This window comes from Neltuma alba, unplaced genomic scaffold (genome assembly GCF_004799145.2).
Source record: "Neltuma alba isolate B1F8T4 unplaced genomic scaffold, ASM479914v2 tig00012088_pilon, whole genome shotgun sequence".
Taxonomy (NCBI): Eukaryota; Viridiplantae; Streptophyta; class Magnoliopsida; order Fabales; family Fabaceae; genus Neltuma; species Neltuma alba.
This window is the reverse complement of record NW_021636646.1, coordinates 479,355-496,972: the sequence shown is the minus strand read 5'-3', so window position 1 is coordinate 496,972 and position 17,618 is coordinate 479,355. Positions and strand designations below refer to the sequence as shown.

The window sequence follows — 17,618 nt, the reverse complement described above, 5'->3', positions numbered from 1 at the left end:
TCCCATCAACAAGCATCACTTTCAACTCAACCCCCAACGAGGTAGCCCCAGAGTTACAATATAAACCAAGAGCTGTGTTATCTATTTCACGTTGGGAAGCTTTACGAGTTTATAAGTTTAAAGGGTATTCTTTCTAATAAACTAGCTTTTTAAGATTGAACTCTTTCTTTAAGGTATACTCATCACAAGATGCCCATGTTGAATTACCTCTAATAAGAAACAAATTAAAGGACCATGACATGTTAAACACTAGTTGTATGCTCATCTTTATTAAATTTCTCATGAGTCTCAAATAATTTTTTCTGGCAAATTGTAATAAATTTTTAAATAAAAAATAATTTTGGAGCACCATAATTTTGTTCTTTCACTTTTTGCTGGACAAAATGAAAATGCCCCGCAAGTGCCAAAAGATGACTCGACTTCTTTTTAAAAAGCAAAGCGAGGAAAAATTGAAAAAAAGAAAAAGGAGAAAAAAAAAGAAAGAAAGAGGAGCAAGCATTACATGACTTTTCCGGCAAATTATTAGAAATAAAACCAGAAGGATTCCAAAGCTACTAAAGTGACCAGGTCTGAGTCAAAGTTGCAACTTTCTGTGGCCTCTAATAGTTGGATCCTGTCACAAAGCCCAAAGGTTAAGGACACCCTGAGAATCGAAGGACTTCCATGGTCCCCCCACTCCTGCATTCAGTTCCAAGTTTCCTTGAACTAACAAAACCTTCGTTCTAAAATTCAACGAGAACGACAAGTAAAAGAGGACAGCTTCTTTATTATTCGCAACCCGAGGTTAGATGGGTTCCATTCAATTAATTTCGTAGGTCATCCTATTTAACGGCCACGATGGGTATTAAAACATCGCACGCAAGCCCATATGATGCGTGAACCTGTACGGTAGCCTCTCCTTGGCGATTGCGACCATGTCACGCACGCACCTTCAGATTTTGGTAGGTTTCATTAAGTACCTCAAGCCAATTGGCGCTGCGCACTATCCTCGTCTTTTCTTATGATCCACAATCTTTATCTACTTTCGCCAATGGGACAGGCGTCTTCCATCGCCGGTGCTTCGTCGGAGCTGAATCCTTACGAAATTTCTGATGGCGATCGATTTAACTTTCGTTCTTGGCTCGCCGACGTGGGGGAGGACTCAGATACAAATGCTGAATTTGTCGAGAACTCAACGGGAGGCCGCGACTACACTGCCGGTCTCCCCGACGATTGCTTGGCTGGTATCTTCCATTTTCTTGGCTCCGGTGATCGCAAAAGATGCTCCCTTGTGTGCCGACGCTGGCTGCGCGTCGATGGCCAAAGCCGTCATCGACTGTCCCTCAATGCTCAAGAAGGATTGCAGGATTTTGTTCCTTCCCTGTTTGATCGATTCAATCTTGTCACGAAACTTGCCCTGCGATGCGACCGCAGGTCCGCCAGCATAAGCGATGACGTTTTGATGCTGATCTCGCTTCGATGCAAGAACCTCACCCGTCTCAAGCTCCGCGGATGCCGGGAGATCTCCGAAATTGGAATGGCCGGCCTCGCTAAGAACTGCAAGGCCTTGAGGAAGCTCTCTTGTGGGTCTTGTATGTTTGGTACGAAGGGCATGAACGCCGTTATCGATCATTGCGCGGCTCTTGAGGAGCTCTCCGTCAAGCGGCTTCGTGGGGTCCACGATAGCGCGGCGGTTATCGGCCCGGTGCCGCAGCCTCCTCGTTGAAATCTATATGCTTGAAGGAGCTTGTTAATGGCCAAAGCTTCGCACCCCTAATAGTGGGTTCGAAAAAGCTTCGGAGTTTGAAGCTGATTGGGTGTTTGGGCGATTGGGATAGTACTCTGGAAACGGTAGGAAACTCAAACAGTGATTTAATTGAGGTTCATCTCGAGAAGATTCAGGTTAGCGATGTCGGTCTTTCAGGGATATCCAATTGTTTGAACTTGGAGACGCTACACATTGTGAAAACTCCCGAGTGTTCCAATCTGGGGCTCTCCTGTGTTGCTGAGCGATGCAGGTTATTGAGAAAGCTTCACATTGATGGATGGAGGACTAATAACATCGGAGATGATGGTTTGATATCTATAGCTAAACACTGCCCTAACCTGCAAGAACTTGTGTTGATTTGCATTTATCCCGCGTCTTTGAGCTTAACGGCAATAGCTTCCAACTGCAAAAATTTGGAAAGGCTGGCTCTCTGTGGAATTGGCAGCATTGGTGATGCGGAGATTGAAAGCATAGCTACCAAGTGCGTTGCTCTTAAGAAACTATGCATTAAAGGATGTCCGATTACTAATGCAGGGATCGAAGCTCTTGCATTGGGTTGTCCAAATTTGGTTAAAATTAAGGTTAAAAAGTGCAAAAAGGTCACCGGTGGGATTGCAAAGTGGCTGCGGGAACGGAGGGGTTCCTTGGCGTTTAGTTTTGACGAGATTGAACCTGAGATGTTGGATGGGAATGCAAGCGATGGAGGAGCTCAGGAAAATGGAATTGCGAATCCACCGATAATGAGGGAAGAAAACGTGGCTGATGAAGCATCATCAAGTGGTAATAACAACCGACTGGCAATGCTGAGAACCAAGTTTGGATTTTTGGCCGGAAGAAATATAGTGCCCTGTGCCTTAAGAAGGTGGGTAAATGGGGATAACGTCTCTGATAGCAGCTTTTCATGATCATTAGAGGAGTGCCCAAATACGATGCTGACCTGTTCACAATATGTGAGTTGAGTCTTAGGTACTGTGTTCAAAACTTAAAATTGCTTGTTCATTGCAATGTTGCTCACTGAATTTTGTTCCCCTCCTAAGTCCTAACTGCTGCCGAGAAATGGCAAAGCCAGTGTTTTCTTTCTGTCGCTTCTTTGCATCTTGTCAATTACCTTCATTGATGATCCCTTTTCAATTTGTTATTCATATTATCAACTATGAATATCAGTCTTTGTTTTACTTTCTGTGGCAGAATATTTTATTAGCAGGATCATTCCTTGGTCAACGTTTTTATGACTTTGGGCTTAAATTCCGTCATGTATACTTCTGTCGGGACAGTTCTTTGCGTTGAGGATTAGTATGAACATGGAAATCGCATACTCGACGTGATGAATGGGCTTTTATTGTAGGCTGAAACATCAGAATTGATTAAATAATTGACCTCTCGAATCTCGATGGATAGAACGGTTGAGCTGTCAAAGCTCGAGGTGGTGTTTAACGCATTCTTTACTTTGATACTTTATAAAAATGATTTGTTGGCAGGGTTTCGAGTATGATTGTCAAAGTCCTTCTCTAATGTCTTCCATTCGCGCTTTTTGCTATTAAATTGAATTTGAAGAGTAAGTCGTGAATAGTGTAGCTGTGAAAACTCAGTTGCCACATTCAAATTACGCAAAGTACCCTGACTAAAACATGTTGAAGTGTCGAGACCAACAAATCATAACATTTGTACATAATTCAAAATATTTTATCAGCAGGGACTAAAAGATTGTAATAGTGTTTTAATAAGGATTGCAATAGGTGTAGTCTCTAACAAATCGCAGAAATGACAGGTTTTGTTAAGGTTTGTTTAGAAAATCACGATATATGATTTTAAACTAAAATATTTTTAGTTTTTTTTAAAAAAGAAATTCAGAGTAGTCTCAATTTGTTAAAGAAAAAAGACAGTGCTGGATGAAAAGAAATTATTGAAAAGGATGCTTAAGATGGAAACAAAGAGGTTAACCAAACAAACAAGAAAAGCGAAAAAGGGTCTAGCGGTACTGACTCTCAGCGCAGGTTCCAAACTTGCATTTCTTGACATGGCCTGCTTTGAAACTACCTCGCCTGTGGGGCTCAATGTTTTTATTTATACAAAAAGAGTAGCGGGGAAATGACTTCCAAGTAGTAGTTACTAGTTTGTTTGTTTCTGTGCTAGCTAGGGCGCGTTCATGACAGAGTAAATTTCGCACATCTAGTAAATTTTGAATCTGGGGCTTTTTAATTAAGTGTTGACTTTTAGATTAGATGGCTGGGTCCTATGTGCTTCCCCCGCAGCAACTCGCGCTAAGGAAACCCAACGAACTGCTACAGAGGGCGTCCAACATTCCGAATACAAGGCACAACCATCTATTTTACTCAACCTCAGCTTTCAACTTTAGATGTGCTTCTTTATTGATTACTTGCTGCTTTAGCATGGATATTATGGATGTAAATATGGCAGATGGGCAAACGACATGGATATGAAATGATGCAAATAGAAAATGGAACTAGCTGGTGATTCCGCTTCAACTAACAGGAAGGAAATAACATTAAGTGACATCACCTTGAATTTGTCCCCAAGAGCCGTTTTGACAATCGGAAACCTATATACAACAATGGGGAGCCAAATAAGCTTAGCCAGATTGGTTTTTGGTAGACATGGAAAAGCAAAATAACCCAACACAGCACCAGCCACCAGGTAACTGGAACATCACTTCCTTGTAACTTCACCACTCGTTTCGATCCCCCACAACGTAATTACGGGCAAGGCGTTTCAAGATTCAAGCGCTGCTTATCTTTTCCCCAACAGTGGCATAAGTAGAAAGATGATCTGGGGACATTTTGGGATACTTAACAGGATATGAGGGCTCTATTGCGATGCCACACTTGCCAGCGTTGGTACTTCTTACATTACGCTGAATCTTGATGTAACCATCCTCACCCCAGGCGGCGCCCCACGAATTCCTCACCAACCAATAATCCACTCCATTTTCAGTACCGTATCCGACAACAACCACTCCATGATCTAGATTTGTCCCGCATTCACCAGTAAACACACCCTGGGACACAACAAAACACCACGACTTATTAGCAGAATCTCGAGAATTAATTGACCAGACAGAATTTTTTTATTTTAGCTTACAGATTGATACAGTTGGAAGGCCTGCCACCAGCTTCAACAGCCACGCTCACGGGCTGATGAGCCACAGCTTTCTTTAACGCCTTCTCACTGTAAGGGGGAACATCCTCGTACCCGTCAATCGTCACAGCCTTGGCATTCTTCTGCAGTTTGAGAAATCAAACAAGTTGAGTACCCGCCCAGATCATCAGCTTAACCAACTAATTTCGTTATGTTTTGCAGTGCTAGATGGATGCAATAACAATCAAAAGACTGGTAATACGGACCCTGGTTGGATCGCATTGACCGTCAACACCGGCGTAAGGATAATCGTCCTCTGTGTCGATGCCACCATTTCCAATGATGTAGTCGAAGGCGTAGTCCATAAGACCACCATCGCATCCGTTGTTGTATTTTCTGTCACAGTCTACCAGTTGTTGCTCCGACAACGACACCAGCTCGCCGGTGACGATCTTATTTATGGCTTCCACAGCAGCCACTGTTGAGAATGCCCAACAACTTCCTGCAAGCGAAGGCCCAACTATCGTCAACCACATGGCCCGAATAAGTTTTCCTTGCGATAATAGGCTTCTCTGTACCTGGCTCCAGCCTCAAATGCTAACTTTTGTTTTTAATATAAAAATTAGTTTAATTTTTAATTTAGTCTTAAATATAAAATTTTAATTCATTTTATCTTTCATATTTATCTATTTATTTAAAGATAGTCCTTGTAGAAGTTTTACATGTTAAATATTTTATCAAATTGTAATCTAGCTAAGGCACTTACAGAGATATTTTAGGAAATATTATATCTATTTATTATAAATAAAAAACTAAACTAATTTTATTAATCTATTTAAATTAATTAATTAACACTTATATTAAGAATCACGAGTAGTATTAGAAGATCAAACTGTCCTGGGCTGTAACATCATCGGGCTCTGCCTTCGCATTTTTTTTATTTGAGACTAAAATACTAGTAATGCGGGCCTTGAACTTTTTAGAGGATTGATACGAGTGACGTTGCGAATGATTTATAAACATGACAGTCTCTGTGAATGTTAGATTGTGTTTATAGACACAATGTGCTGTATTACAGAGGGTTAAGTCGTGACATGTATATGGTGATGAGAAAATCTCAGTGGATTCATTCATCTAAGCTAATATACTACTAGTCGATTAATTTAAATATATTAAAAAATTAGTTAATTAAGCTAATTATTTATAATAAATAGGTGTTGTTTTTTTTTTAAATATTCCTATTAATCAAGTATATTAGTTAGAACTACCATATTGTAAAGATTATCTTTAAAAAAATAGATAAACAAGTGAGACAAAATGGATTGGGGTCTTATATCTAAAATCAAAATAAAAGTCAAACAAACTCTTATATTAAAAACCTAAAGTGTAATGCCGTAAATGCCGGAAATAATATAAATACGAAGAATAAAGGAAGAAAGGGTTACCGCAAGTCCCTTGATCTCTGACGGCAGTGACGGCCCCTTTTAACCGCCAATCAACGTGATGCGGCAACAGATCATGATGGGCGTTATGAGCATAGCCATGAGAAGCTGTGTTCTTGGCTTTCATGACACTTCGCTTTGGATCAATCCTGGCCCCCAGATACATGGCACGGTATTCCTCATTCCTTAAATCGGCAAACCTATTCAGCCCAAGTCTGTACGTTGTGTTCTCCGCAGCATTATGCTCTTGTATGAATCTCCAGTTATCCTTAAATGCCTCGAACCTCCTGTCCTTCTCTCCTAACACATTGTACACTTTTTGGTTCTTCACCAGCCACTCCTCGTACATCGCCTTCACTCCCTCCTCATGCCCGACAATAGCCCCGTCACCCGGAGCCAGTGTGAAAGTGAGGCAAAGGAAGAGGAAGGAGAGAGCAGGCGGGGCGGCCATTGTTGAGGTGTTGGGTGAGGAAAAGCGGTGAAGATGGTGGGTGTTATATAGAAGGGAGTGCTGTGTTCAATTATTGAAGAGCGGATCAATGGAAGGAGAGGAAAAGGAATAAAAAGAACAAGTGGCGAACAATAATAAGGAGAGAAGAGAGAGCAGAAGCAGAACAGAACTGGCGCGCCATGTGGGAGGGTATGGGCCGATGTTGGATGTAGCAGAAATCTAGATTTATAGGGATGAACCTTTCATGTTATCTTTTCCAAGGAGTTAGGCAGCGTTGTGATCGGATATGGGAGTGAGAAGCAATTGGGCGTGGTTTTCTGCGAAAGGAATCAGATATTGCCATATTGTCTCCCTTACATTTATTGGAATTAATAAGTAATGCTATGTGATAATATAAAACATAAAATTTAAATCTTGAAATTTTGAGTTAAAGAGAAGTGAATGCCCATTTTTCACTTAAAAGGGCAAAAAAGGCTTCTGCTACTCTTTATCAAGAGATCACATGATGAATGGTGCCTGTGACAGAGACAGTTCAGTAAGGATGAGCCCCGGGGGCGGGAGCAATGGGCTTTGATCTTTTCATATCAGCAGTGAGAGGAGGTCGGTGGATTCCGATTGCTTCTGACATCCGCAACTCTCAACTGTGTGTATGTATGGTACTTCTGCAAATATCTTTCCCTCGCCACAAAGATTTATCGGTGATTTCGAACATGGTTTGTTTTATTTGATACTTTCTCTTACCATATGTTTAAAAATAATATTTTGGACAACTTCGTTAGAGCTTCTTCACAAGTGGACGTAGCTCTGGCATTTGTAGGCTACTTCGCTTTTGTCCAGAAATGGAGCTATGGGGTCACTTCCATGGGGTGATCATGCACATTTTACGCGCCAAATTCAACAACTGAGCAAAATTCAACTTCAAAATTTGAAATATCTTGCATGAAATTAATTTGACGGAATCAATTATTTACGTGTAATAAATGATTACAAAATGAATATCTTATTTTAATTAATGTTTGATGCTTCGCCGGATGAAAATAATAGCTAAAAAGCTCTTCGCACGAAATTTCCAAAAAATATATATCATCATGCTTTTTTAAAGACATGAAAACTGGGATCAATGGATCACTGCAAAATGATATAATAAAAATAATGGAATACAGTTAAACTTACATCCCGTTTCCAAGATCAGCAGGCATTTCCATTGAAAATTTGATGGAATCCAAATTCCTCAATTGGGAAAAATGAATCACAATGCAAGATGGAACCAAAATTGAATTGCTGCTAATCATACACGATAACTGAAATAAGCTCTCACATTCCCATGCTATATACTCCAATGCCTCGATCCAAACAGGCATGTAGTTTATCAATTTCCTTGACAAGTATATATCTGTTTAACACCCCAGCTTGAGGTCGTACACCAATTTGGCACTCCGTTCGCTTGGGTTTGCTTCTAAAAAGTGTGACTGGTTATATCTACCAACTTAAAGAACTTCAAATGGATATTTCTTTTTCAAAGGGAATAGAAAGAAATGCAAACAACAGAAATGTCGCCAGCTTCTCCATTTGGTCAAATCCATGCAATAGTCACCCAAGGCGAGCAGACAGCAGTCTTGTATCCACAAGGCAGTGAACTTTGCCAGATGCTCTTATTACCATCTTAGTTCTGTTCCAAATGTGTAGCGACTTGAGAACCTATCACTTTGATTTCACTCTTCCTCTTTCGGCTGCGCCTGGATCTGGACGATCGAGATTTTGTAGTGTGTTTGGTTGGCAGCTCTTGAGTGCTAATTGACAACTTTTCATTTGATGGGAGCTCAGGAGGAGCATCTGGCCAAGGAGTCCTTTTCGATGGAACAGTGATGTCTAGAGGAGGGTCAATTATCCATCTGCATTAATTTGTGTCAAATATTCAGATGTATGCACAGAATCATGCTAAAGACTATCTACTATCACGTCTAAAATTTTGAGAAGACATAAATCCACGTAGTATCTGTTTTGACAACAGGTTCTCAATACACGATGCTTTGAGGACTGATGAAATCCAGAATTTTCAATGTAATAATCATTAAGTTCAATGGAATCCTAGAAATAAAAATCTCTTCACCAACAAGTATTAAAACGGTGACTCCCATTTTCAAGGGAAACAGCATGTAGAAACAAATTTCAGAAGCAGAACTTCGCGAACAGCAAAAGTAGACCAAGCAGATGAGAGTGCTAAGAAAGAGTAGCTGTAGGACATGCACTTAAGACGGGCTATATACATTTCTCAGTTGAAGAACCGTTGCGTTAGAATTCAGACTCCTAATTAATAAGTTCCTCTAGGCTTCAAGTGGCAATAATGGAAACCATTGTTCTTGTTTCATGATGTCATGTAGCTTCAACAAATCTTTTCTCTGGCCAAACCTCTTTTTTTCGAAAAATGAAAATGAAAAAACTTATTGTTTCATTATGCCGTTTTACTTTTTTATATACACAGCAGGATAATGCAACATTGCAACAAAATATAGTCTTTGGGTGCTCGAGAAAGCAACTGTAAGATCAATCAGTTTAAAACAGTTTTGGATTTCAAACACCCACCGGGGGCGAATAGAAGTCCATGAGCGATATAGACATTTTAAACTGATGTGTGCTATGAAACGAGCATATTACAACATCAGCGCTCAGAAGTTCTAGTGTACCACCAAAAAGGATTTTTCAAATCTACGAGACATGTTTTAAGATAAGCATTTGCATAGTCGTATGGAGAAATAAGCTTCAGGGATAAGTTTATTGCATAGATGAACTTAGTGGGAACTCTACCGAAAATCATGAGGAAACGGCTCACCTGGGAGGGAATTTGCTGTCTGTCCGCGCTTCAACACGCAGCCACCAAAGCAAAACTTGGCGTCCACAGCTCCCAAGGGGTTCCACCACAGAGGTGTCCTTGATCAAAGACAGCGGACTCTCTATGTCCTCATCAACTCCACCTAATCCATCAAGATCCCTAATCCACTCCGGTTTATCATCAAAATCCTTCCAGAGCAACCTGGAATTCAACACAAACCCAGACCATTCAAGTTTTCGGGGCAGCACAGGTGCTCGGTCATCAATGTAAACAGCACTTTTCCCAGCATATGGTAGTGAATTGAAGGTGTGCCACCCAACCAATTTATTGCTAGAATTACAAGCAGGGCCTTGCACGGGTATTGGGGGGGTTTCCTCCCCATCCTTTCTCTGAGGCAGGGATGTAGATTCATCTGTATTGAGAGAATGAACAAGTATTCCAACTGAAACAGCACCTATCCATTTCACACTTTGGATTTCATCAAATAGCTCCATACTATGCATATTACTGTCATCCGCAAACATCACAACTCCATCCAGCTTCTCTTTCCTCACAATTCTGTTGCACATATAGGAAGATGAGCAAACCACAAAATTGTAAACAAGCTATTCCTTACAGATCGCACAATGGGCTGACCAAAAAAATGAAGAGGGAAAAAAGATTAACCATGTATTTCTATTATTTTCAGCACAAAAGAACATTTCAGTCTCTAATTGTCAGTAAATACGTTTTCCCCAGTAACGAAAGAAGTTAATTGGTGGCGCGAAGAACAAGTGATTTACCTCAAAGCGTGAAGCCGCATCCGGGCTTCCAATTTATGCCTTGCATCCCATGAATTCGGCATCCGCTGATTGAACCCCACGTGGATGGTTCTAAGCTTGGACTTGGCAATAATTGAAGAGGTCTCGTTGGTGACTCCTCCGGCCTCCACCACAATCCACACTAAGTCGTATGGCACCAGCATTAGCGAGTGCATCACCCCAGTCAAATGAAGTGCCTGAAACGTCCGTGCATAAGTTGGGGTGACCGCAATCACCTTCTTAGGGTTCTTCACTCCAAACTGGAGCCTCTGCTCCCTCTGAACTCTGTTAATTATCTGGTGAGCCTTCATCACCTCCACAGGATCTGGATGTGGCCAGGGTCGGATTCGGATTCCATGCCGCCCAACGATGACCCTGCTGGTGGAGCTAGCAATGGTGGTTCTATTAGCAGGATTTTCAATGTTGGTGAAAGGATTGGAAGTTAAAGCGGATTGAAGATCGAGGGATCCAGTGAACTGAGTAGCAGTGCGGAATGGAACCATCTGGAGGTTGTTAGATGAAGTGGAGACAAGAAAGAAGAAGACGAGGCGAGAGAAACGGAAACCAAGGACCAGACTAATGAGACAGCAGATGCCATGAAGGACGAGCCAGAAAACGGCAGCAGGAGACTTAATGGGGCCGTCGCCGGAGGAATCCAACTGGGGCGATCCACGGAAGCTGTTGGTTCGGCGGTTGAGGTAGCTCTGCTGCAACGCCGAGAGCTTCATAATGAGGAAGTACCCAAGAGCCCACCAAGTCGGAAAGAGTCAATTGACGACAACGGCGGAGGGCGATGGAGAGGGCGAGTTGGCTTTGAAATTGGGATTTGATTTGCAAAGATGATCGCGAGAGAGAAAGAAGGTTACAAGACAACAAAGGAAGCCGAAGAGAATGGAGATGGTGGGAGAGTCTAATCATGACATTTCTTTTTGGTTTACGCGTTACTCGGTGTCCGCCTCATTTTTATAATATCTAAATTATCCACATTATCTGTATTAAATTGAAATTAGATTTTTAGCTTGTAATTTTTAAATAACGTATTTATTTTTTTAATAAAATATTCAAAAAATAATTTTTATTTTATATTATATATCAATTAAATAAAAAAAGAATAAAACAATATGGATAATCCAAATTCATGTAAATCCCCGATGGGTATGAATTATGAAATCCTTCCGACAACTTCCGTTACACAAAAAGGCAGGGAGGGCTCAGTCTTGAGGGAAAAAGTCAAGGGCTCAGGGTAAGGTGATATATAAGCTATAACATTATTAGAAAATTGACAAGAACAAAAGTGTGTAAAGAGCCGTGAAATTAGGAAAGAAATTAGAGACAGTATTATAAATGAGGATTTATAATTAATATTTGTCTCTTGAATTCCAGTTCACCTAATTTTTTTGTTTATTCTTTTTGCCAACATTTGTTTTAGTATACATAAAGGAACAAAATAAATAATAAGTTAAATCTTTTAAAATTAAAGAAAATTACTCAAACTTAGTAAAATGAGTGAAAAAATTAAACACGGAAAGAATAAAAATTTGCATGAAATATATTTAAAAAAAAAGGGCATTGTTCATAATTAAATTAATAAATAACATGGTTCCCATCAATTTGGTAATTTACATGAACTGACACTTGATTGCCTCCAAGAGATTCTCAGTTTCCTGAATGGCATTTTCGGGAGTAACCGGAACTGCGACTGAAAAGTAAAATAATGATAAGCCCTACGATGTGGAGAATGAAAGAGAGGCGCTGAGGAAAGTCTTTCGTGTTTGGATCTCTTCTGTCTTCTGTATTTCTCGTCCATCAAACATGTAAATAATAAATAAAATTATATCTCGACCATCTAAATCAAATACTAATACTTACTAGTTCATATTATCTGTATTTAATGATTGAAAAGGTAGGCAAACATAAGGATCTTATCTGTATTATTTATTCACCAAATCCGCGCGTTGTCCTCTTTCCATTTACGATGACAAATGCAGCAATAATTAGGCGATTACACCAGGTTGTTGGTTGCATTTAGTGCATGCGCATTAATTTGATGTCAAATTTTGAGGATGATTCCCCTCCAAATGAATTGCAGGAACAGCAATACATGGAATGGTTTGCTGTAAATAACAAGAGACGTGGGATATGGCACACTTGGGAAATTTAGAAAAGGAGAAACTGATGGGCACAAGTTTGATGGGGTCCAATAATGGCAGAGAGAAGTTAGGTAGAGGAGGAACCAGGGGACGGGGTTGGTGAGTTGCTTCACTCATTAGAAACCCAGACTCATCAAACTCGTCTGCTGTAATATCCTATACATGCTTCCTTCAAAATATGGCCACCGAAATCCAAAAGGGTTTCCATTTTTATTGCTTTCTGCAACACACATCCCCCAGTGAATGGGGGGAGAAGGGAGAAAAGGTGCTATTGGGAAGTTGAAATCTGATAAATGAAGCGTCTGCATCAGAAAAGAGCACTGCTCACTACCTTAGGATCAAAGGAACGGTGGCGTGTGATGAGGCAACCATCAGGTGAAAGGGACATCAAGTGCTCAAGGGTTCATGATTATATGTGTATATATATATTGTCATTAGGTAGATGTTGTTGACTCACTTTGATTACAACATTCCACCCTTTATGAGGAATTATACTAATTAACAGAGCCTAGTTGGCTCAACGACTTGTTCCTTCCCTACGCTAATTTCTAATTAACATCGTCACACTGCATACAACCAACATGCTCTGTCATTTGTATTAACTATTAAGTAATAAGCTTGCTTCCACGTGTGCGGGTTGGAAAGCCATTATAAATGGCGCCCTCCCTCTTGGGCCTAACACAGAATAGCTAGGGGCATTTTGGTGCTGTGAGCCCACTTCAACTCGTGGGTTAAATCTCAAATGACAGCAGCATAAAAATAAAATTAACACATGCAGGCGATTGTTTCCCACTCTCTTTCTGGTCTGCTGCTAGACATCAACCAATCTGAATTTTGTATTTCAACACGCAGTATAGAATATAACGACGTGTGAATGGTGTTCTGACATGGCATATTCGAGTTGTATTAAACTCCATTTTTCTTATTATTTTCTAATTAATTTTAATAACACAAGACTCATTTTTCTTTTCGAATTTCAGGCCGTCGTCTATTTGTAATCGATATCGTAAAACGAACGCGAGATCATTTTAGGTTTTCTGAAATAATTCCTTGCTTGTACAGTATCCATCATATTTCAACATCCGGACGCCCCCTTTAGCCGATAGCAAATGATAATGGGTAACAAACATAACTCCCGGCCCACAATTGGCCTTTCTTTCGTAGAGGAGAGTAGGAAAAGAGAAAATGGGCCATGGGCCTTGATTGCTTGGTCAATTGGATCAGTCTGTTCCCATATGTAGCTCGAAATAACTATTTTTTAACATTGCCAACAAAAAGTTAAAAACAATCTGACCAACGTGGGGAAAAAGGAAAAAGAAGAAAGAATTACAATGAGATTCTAAAAAAAAAAAAATTATAAAAGAAATCCTAGAAATTGTCATTTTCTACTATGAAACTTATCATTACAGACTGCTTAGGTTATTATTGGGACTTTTTTGTAATTATTTTTTTTATCCTCATTATAATTCTCCCAAGAAAAAAGTCTCAACATTGAGAGAAGACTATATGTGTGGAAATTGTGCTGACTATTTGTTGATGTACTGGCAATCAAGACGAAGAGTTAGGATTTTCATGTAATATGAACTTGGATTTATGAGCTATGACCTTATTTTACGGATTATTTACCATATGCAGATTTAAAAAAAAAAGAAAAAGGAATGAATATGAGGTATCATATAAAATAGCAGGAGAGATAGGAAGATTGTTGATAAACCACGAGTTGGACAGTGAGATTCTGCGCTTGAACCCAACCACCGTCCACCACGTTGAACGCCGCCTGTTCGTGGAGCCTCTGACGATTTGCATTCCAATATTGTTTTTTTCCTCAATAATTAGTGATCATCAATCAGTAACAGTGACACGGTTCATCATGGTCAACACTGCATAGCAATCAGCTGGACCTGCTGAAGAAAATAGCACCGAATCCCTTTTGTTTTTTCAGTTTTTGTGGTTATTGGTCTATTTTTATAAACAACGATACGTGTTTATTCCCTTCCCTTCTTTTTCCTGGACTCGCTCATAGTAATTGGTTGGGGGCTGTGATTGCCGACTAGGCATGGACGATCACTGTGCTCAAATTAAAAATAATTGACAGGGGAATTGGGGGAAAAAAAATAATTCGATGCAAAATGTGAAGGGAGAAATGGAGAGGGTCGACCTGATAAGGACGCGTCCCCATGAAGGCGTTGAGGAGATGCAGAATGAATCCAATCGAAAAGAATGGTAAGATGTGAACTGTCCCTCTGAACAACCAACCACGCGTGTTACACTCGCACGCTGATCCCTGAGATATTCACAGTCGTGTTTGAAAACAAAAAATCCCAACCATAAAATATGACGTGGCCAGTATGAAATATTAAGTATTAATCGTTGAATTTTCAATCAAGGGTGGAGATAGGCATAGAACGAGGAGGAAAAAAATAAGAAAATAATTATACCCATAATAAATGCCAGGATTGTTTTCTAGTACTGAGAGGAAGTTAGTTAAGGAGACAGATAGGAGCGACTGAAGTCTTACAAATATAATTAAAATAATCTTACGAACTAAATCCCATATTTAAAAGCAGGGGGGTGTTAATTAATTATGCGTGCGTATATTTGGGCCATCGTATTTATTTATATATACAGTGAGAGAGAATTGTGGGTGGGAAGGGGCGGGAAGAGAAGTTTGACACGTATCTGATTGCGTTTGTGTCATGCGATGAGTGAGGCGGAGGCCTCAAGGCTTAAACGTCAATGTTTGCGTCTGTTGACTTTTGGGAGCATCTCTCCTGGTCCTAGTCCTCTTTCCTCCCGCCCGCATGTGATTTCCATTCCCCGCACCGCGAAATTCAATCCTTTTAATTTATTCAATTCCTTTTATTGCCCAGTGAAAAACAGATATCCATTATCCTCTTTTACACCCATTTTGGCTTTTCTTCGCATCGCCAAGTCGTATGAGCAAATAATCATCATTCCCGCGTCAAAGACGTGGCATTCACTGTAAAAAAATATGGTAGACTTTACCATATAATGGCTTTCCTCATTATTTACGTAGCCAGCTATGAAAGATATTATTTCCGATCATAATTATAAGATTTTTTTATAGGTTATAAAAAAATTTATAGTTAAGGTGATAAGTAGTATATATTATTAGTACCCACTAGCGCCGGTAGCAATAGTTAAAAGTAGGTACTTGAGCCTAAGATTGAAAGTTCAACCCTTGAAAAAAACAAAAAACTATTGGGAAGACTTTCGGCCTTTATCACACTGGGTGAAATCGGATGTCAAATTAGATTAGTCAATTATTAGGATATTTGTGAATAGGATGCAAATCAAGTATTACAACAACAAAAAAAAGCTGTATATCATTAGTGCTGGTGTACGCAATTAATTTGCTCCCCCGAGTGGATCCTGCACCTCTAGAACCCTTAATATTTTTTAGTGATCATGATTACTATTACTACTAAATTAGTTTGGTATTAGTAGCTTTCTTCGTCCTGTCAACGTGCCTAACTGCTTTTCCCCCATCACCTTTTTTCTCATAAACACCCACTTACCACAAATGATTGATGACTCACAAAAAAAAAAAAACCCCAAAACTTAATTTCTTATATATATGTGCCTGTGTGCGCGTGTGCGTGTGTGTGTAAAGGACATGCTCATGGAGAAGTCCAGGCTATCGAATCATGCACGACCTGATCTGGTTTCAAATATACGATACCGTTAACTCTTTTTTTTTTTTGGGGTCAAATGACACTGTTAACTAATTTACACATAAAAAACTGTTAAAATTAATTTGTTCTAATTAAGTTTGTCTTAAAACATAATTTTCCCCATTTCCCTCCTATTAAATGACTGATCTCTCCCCCCACGAGTATTCTTCATGATTGAAGATTCGCAGTTAGTGCTGCTGAAAAAAGATTAATTAATGCATAGACGCAATCCTACGTGTATTTTCGTTTAGGCTAAAGAAACCTCCCGTCCAGTGTTTTATATTTGAGAATTGAGACTCAATGGAGCACTAGATGTAAGGATTATTACATTACGTCAAGCGCCTTTAACTACTTTTTAAATAACATTTAGTAATTTAAATTAATTTTTAATAAATTCAACACCCTAAAACCTATCATTAAAGTGCTGGGAAAAAAAACTATTTTTAAAGTAATTCTCAGTGCAATTTTGATTTTAAAGTTTTTAGTGAAAATGAATACTTTAAAATTTAGGATATTAAGTATTACTGAAAAACATTTCTAACCCTGAATTCACGAAACATTATTTTAGGATATTGAGTATTATTGAAAAATATTGTAGAGAGATAAATACACACAAAAAAATTAATGTAATTTAAAAAATATTTTATGACGCAAGGTGTAGCTTAGTCCTAGACACAATTGAAAGCCCGACAAACTATAGTAGACATTATACCAAAAAAAAAAAGTCAGACACATATGCGGAAATGGATTAACTCTAATTAGAGATTAATAAGAGACCCGAATACGAGTGACGAGTGTAAATTTTTAGGGGATGAAGATATTAGGAAAAAAGATAATGCAGGGAAAAAATGGGGTTAAGAAACCCAAAACAAAACCACAGCTAATGCCAATGTAGTTTAACTTAATATTAAATGGTTGCGAAGAACAACTTCGGGAACTACGTGTATCTTCATCCACAAACAAGGAAAAAAATAATCTAGGGTATTACTCTCACCGGTATTTAGAAAGAGAAATACAGTTAAGATATAAATTTATTTTAAAATTTTTTACTCAGGAGCTATAGATATTTGTAAGTATTTTTAAAGCAAATTTATCTTGAAAATTTAGAATCATGATAATATTACCCATGCCATCATAAAACTAATGTTAATCATTAAAATAGTAATATTAATTGTTAATATTTTTAATGGTATGAGATAATATTGTTATGATTTTAAATTTTCAGAATAAATTTGTTCCAAAATTTTTTTTGAATGCTCAAACTATCTTGGGTAAATGCTTTTGAAATAAATTTATAGCTTAACAAAAAAAAAAAACTACTTCCAGTCTTAATATAAGACCCTTTTACTTTTATTTTAGTCCTAAATATAAGACCCTAATCCACTTTGTTTCTCATATTTACTTAAT

At 39.0% G+C, this 17,618-nt stretch overlaps 3 protein-coding genes across 3 annotated transcripts; 1 reads left to right on the top strand and 2 right to left on the bottom strand.

Annotated features, from left to right (window-relative positions):
• The first annotated feature begins 891 nt into the window (after positions 1-891).
• On the top strand, positions 892-3,099 carry LOC114722294 (F-box protein SKIP2-like). Its single transcript, XM_028908288.1, is given in 3 exon segments — positions 892-1,676; positions 1,679-2,713; positions 2,936-3,099. Coding segments are annotated over 2 exon segments (1,650 nt in total). The 5' UTR covers positions 892-1,000; the 3' UTR covers positions 2,653-2,713; positions 2,936-3,099.
• A 1,040-nt stretch (positions 3,100-4,139) lies between these two features.
• On the bottom strand, positions 4,140-6,736 carry LOC114722278 (cysteine proteinase COT44-like). The gene is given in 5 exon segments (XM_028908267.1): positions 4,140-4,763; positions 4,847-4,869; positions 4,872-4,986; positions 5,110-5,345; positions 6,289-6,736. Coding segments are annotated over 5 exon segments (1,101 nt in total). The 3' UTR covers positions 4,140-4,484.
• A 1,123-nt stretch (positions 6,737-7,859) lies between these two features.
• On the bottom strand, positions 7,860-11,281 carry LOC114722295 (probable beta-1,4-xylosyltransferase IRX14H). Its single transcript, XM_028908289.1, has 3 exons — positions 10,349-11,281; positions 9,567-10,124; positions 7,860-8,628 (listed from the first exon to the last, which is right to left on the bottom strand). The coding sequence occupies exons 1-3, from the start codon at positions 11,092-11,094 to the stop codon at positions 8,400-8,402; spliced, it is 1,533 nt and encodes a 510-aa protein (XP_028764122.1). The 5' UTR covers positions 11,095-11,281; the 3' UTR covers positions 7,860-8,399.
• Between the last annotated feature and the right edge of the window lie 6,337 nt (positions 11,282-17,618).

Bases quoted from the DNA above. Each gene is read 5' to 3' on its own strand.
- LOC114722295 (XM_028908289.1), bottom strand. From the start codon at position 11,094: ATGAAGCTCTCGGCGTTGCAGCAGAGCTACCTCAACCGCCGAACCAAC. The intron at 10,125-10,348 runs GTAAATCACTTG...TATGTGCAACAG, and splicing joins ATGCGGCTTCACGCTTTGAG to AATTGTGAGGAAAGAGAAGC. The intron at 8,629-9,566 runs GTGAGCCGTTTC...AAATTAATGCAG, and splicing joins GACAGCAAATTCCCTCCCAG to ATGGATAATTGACCCTCCTC.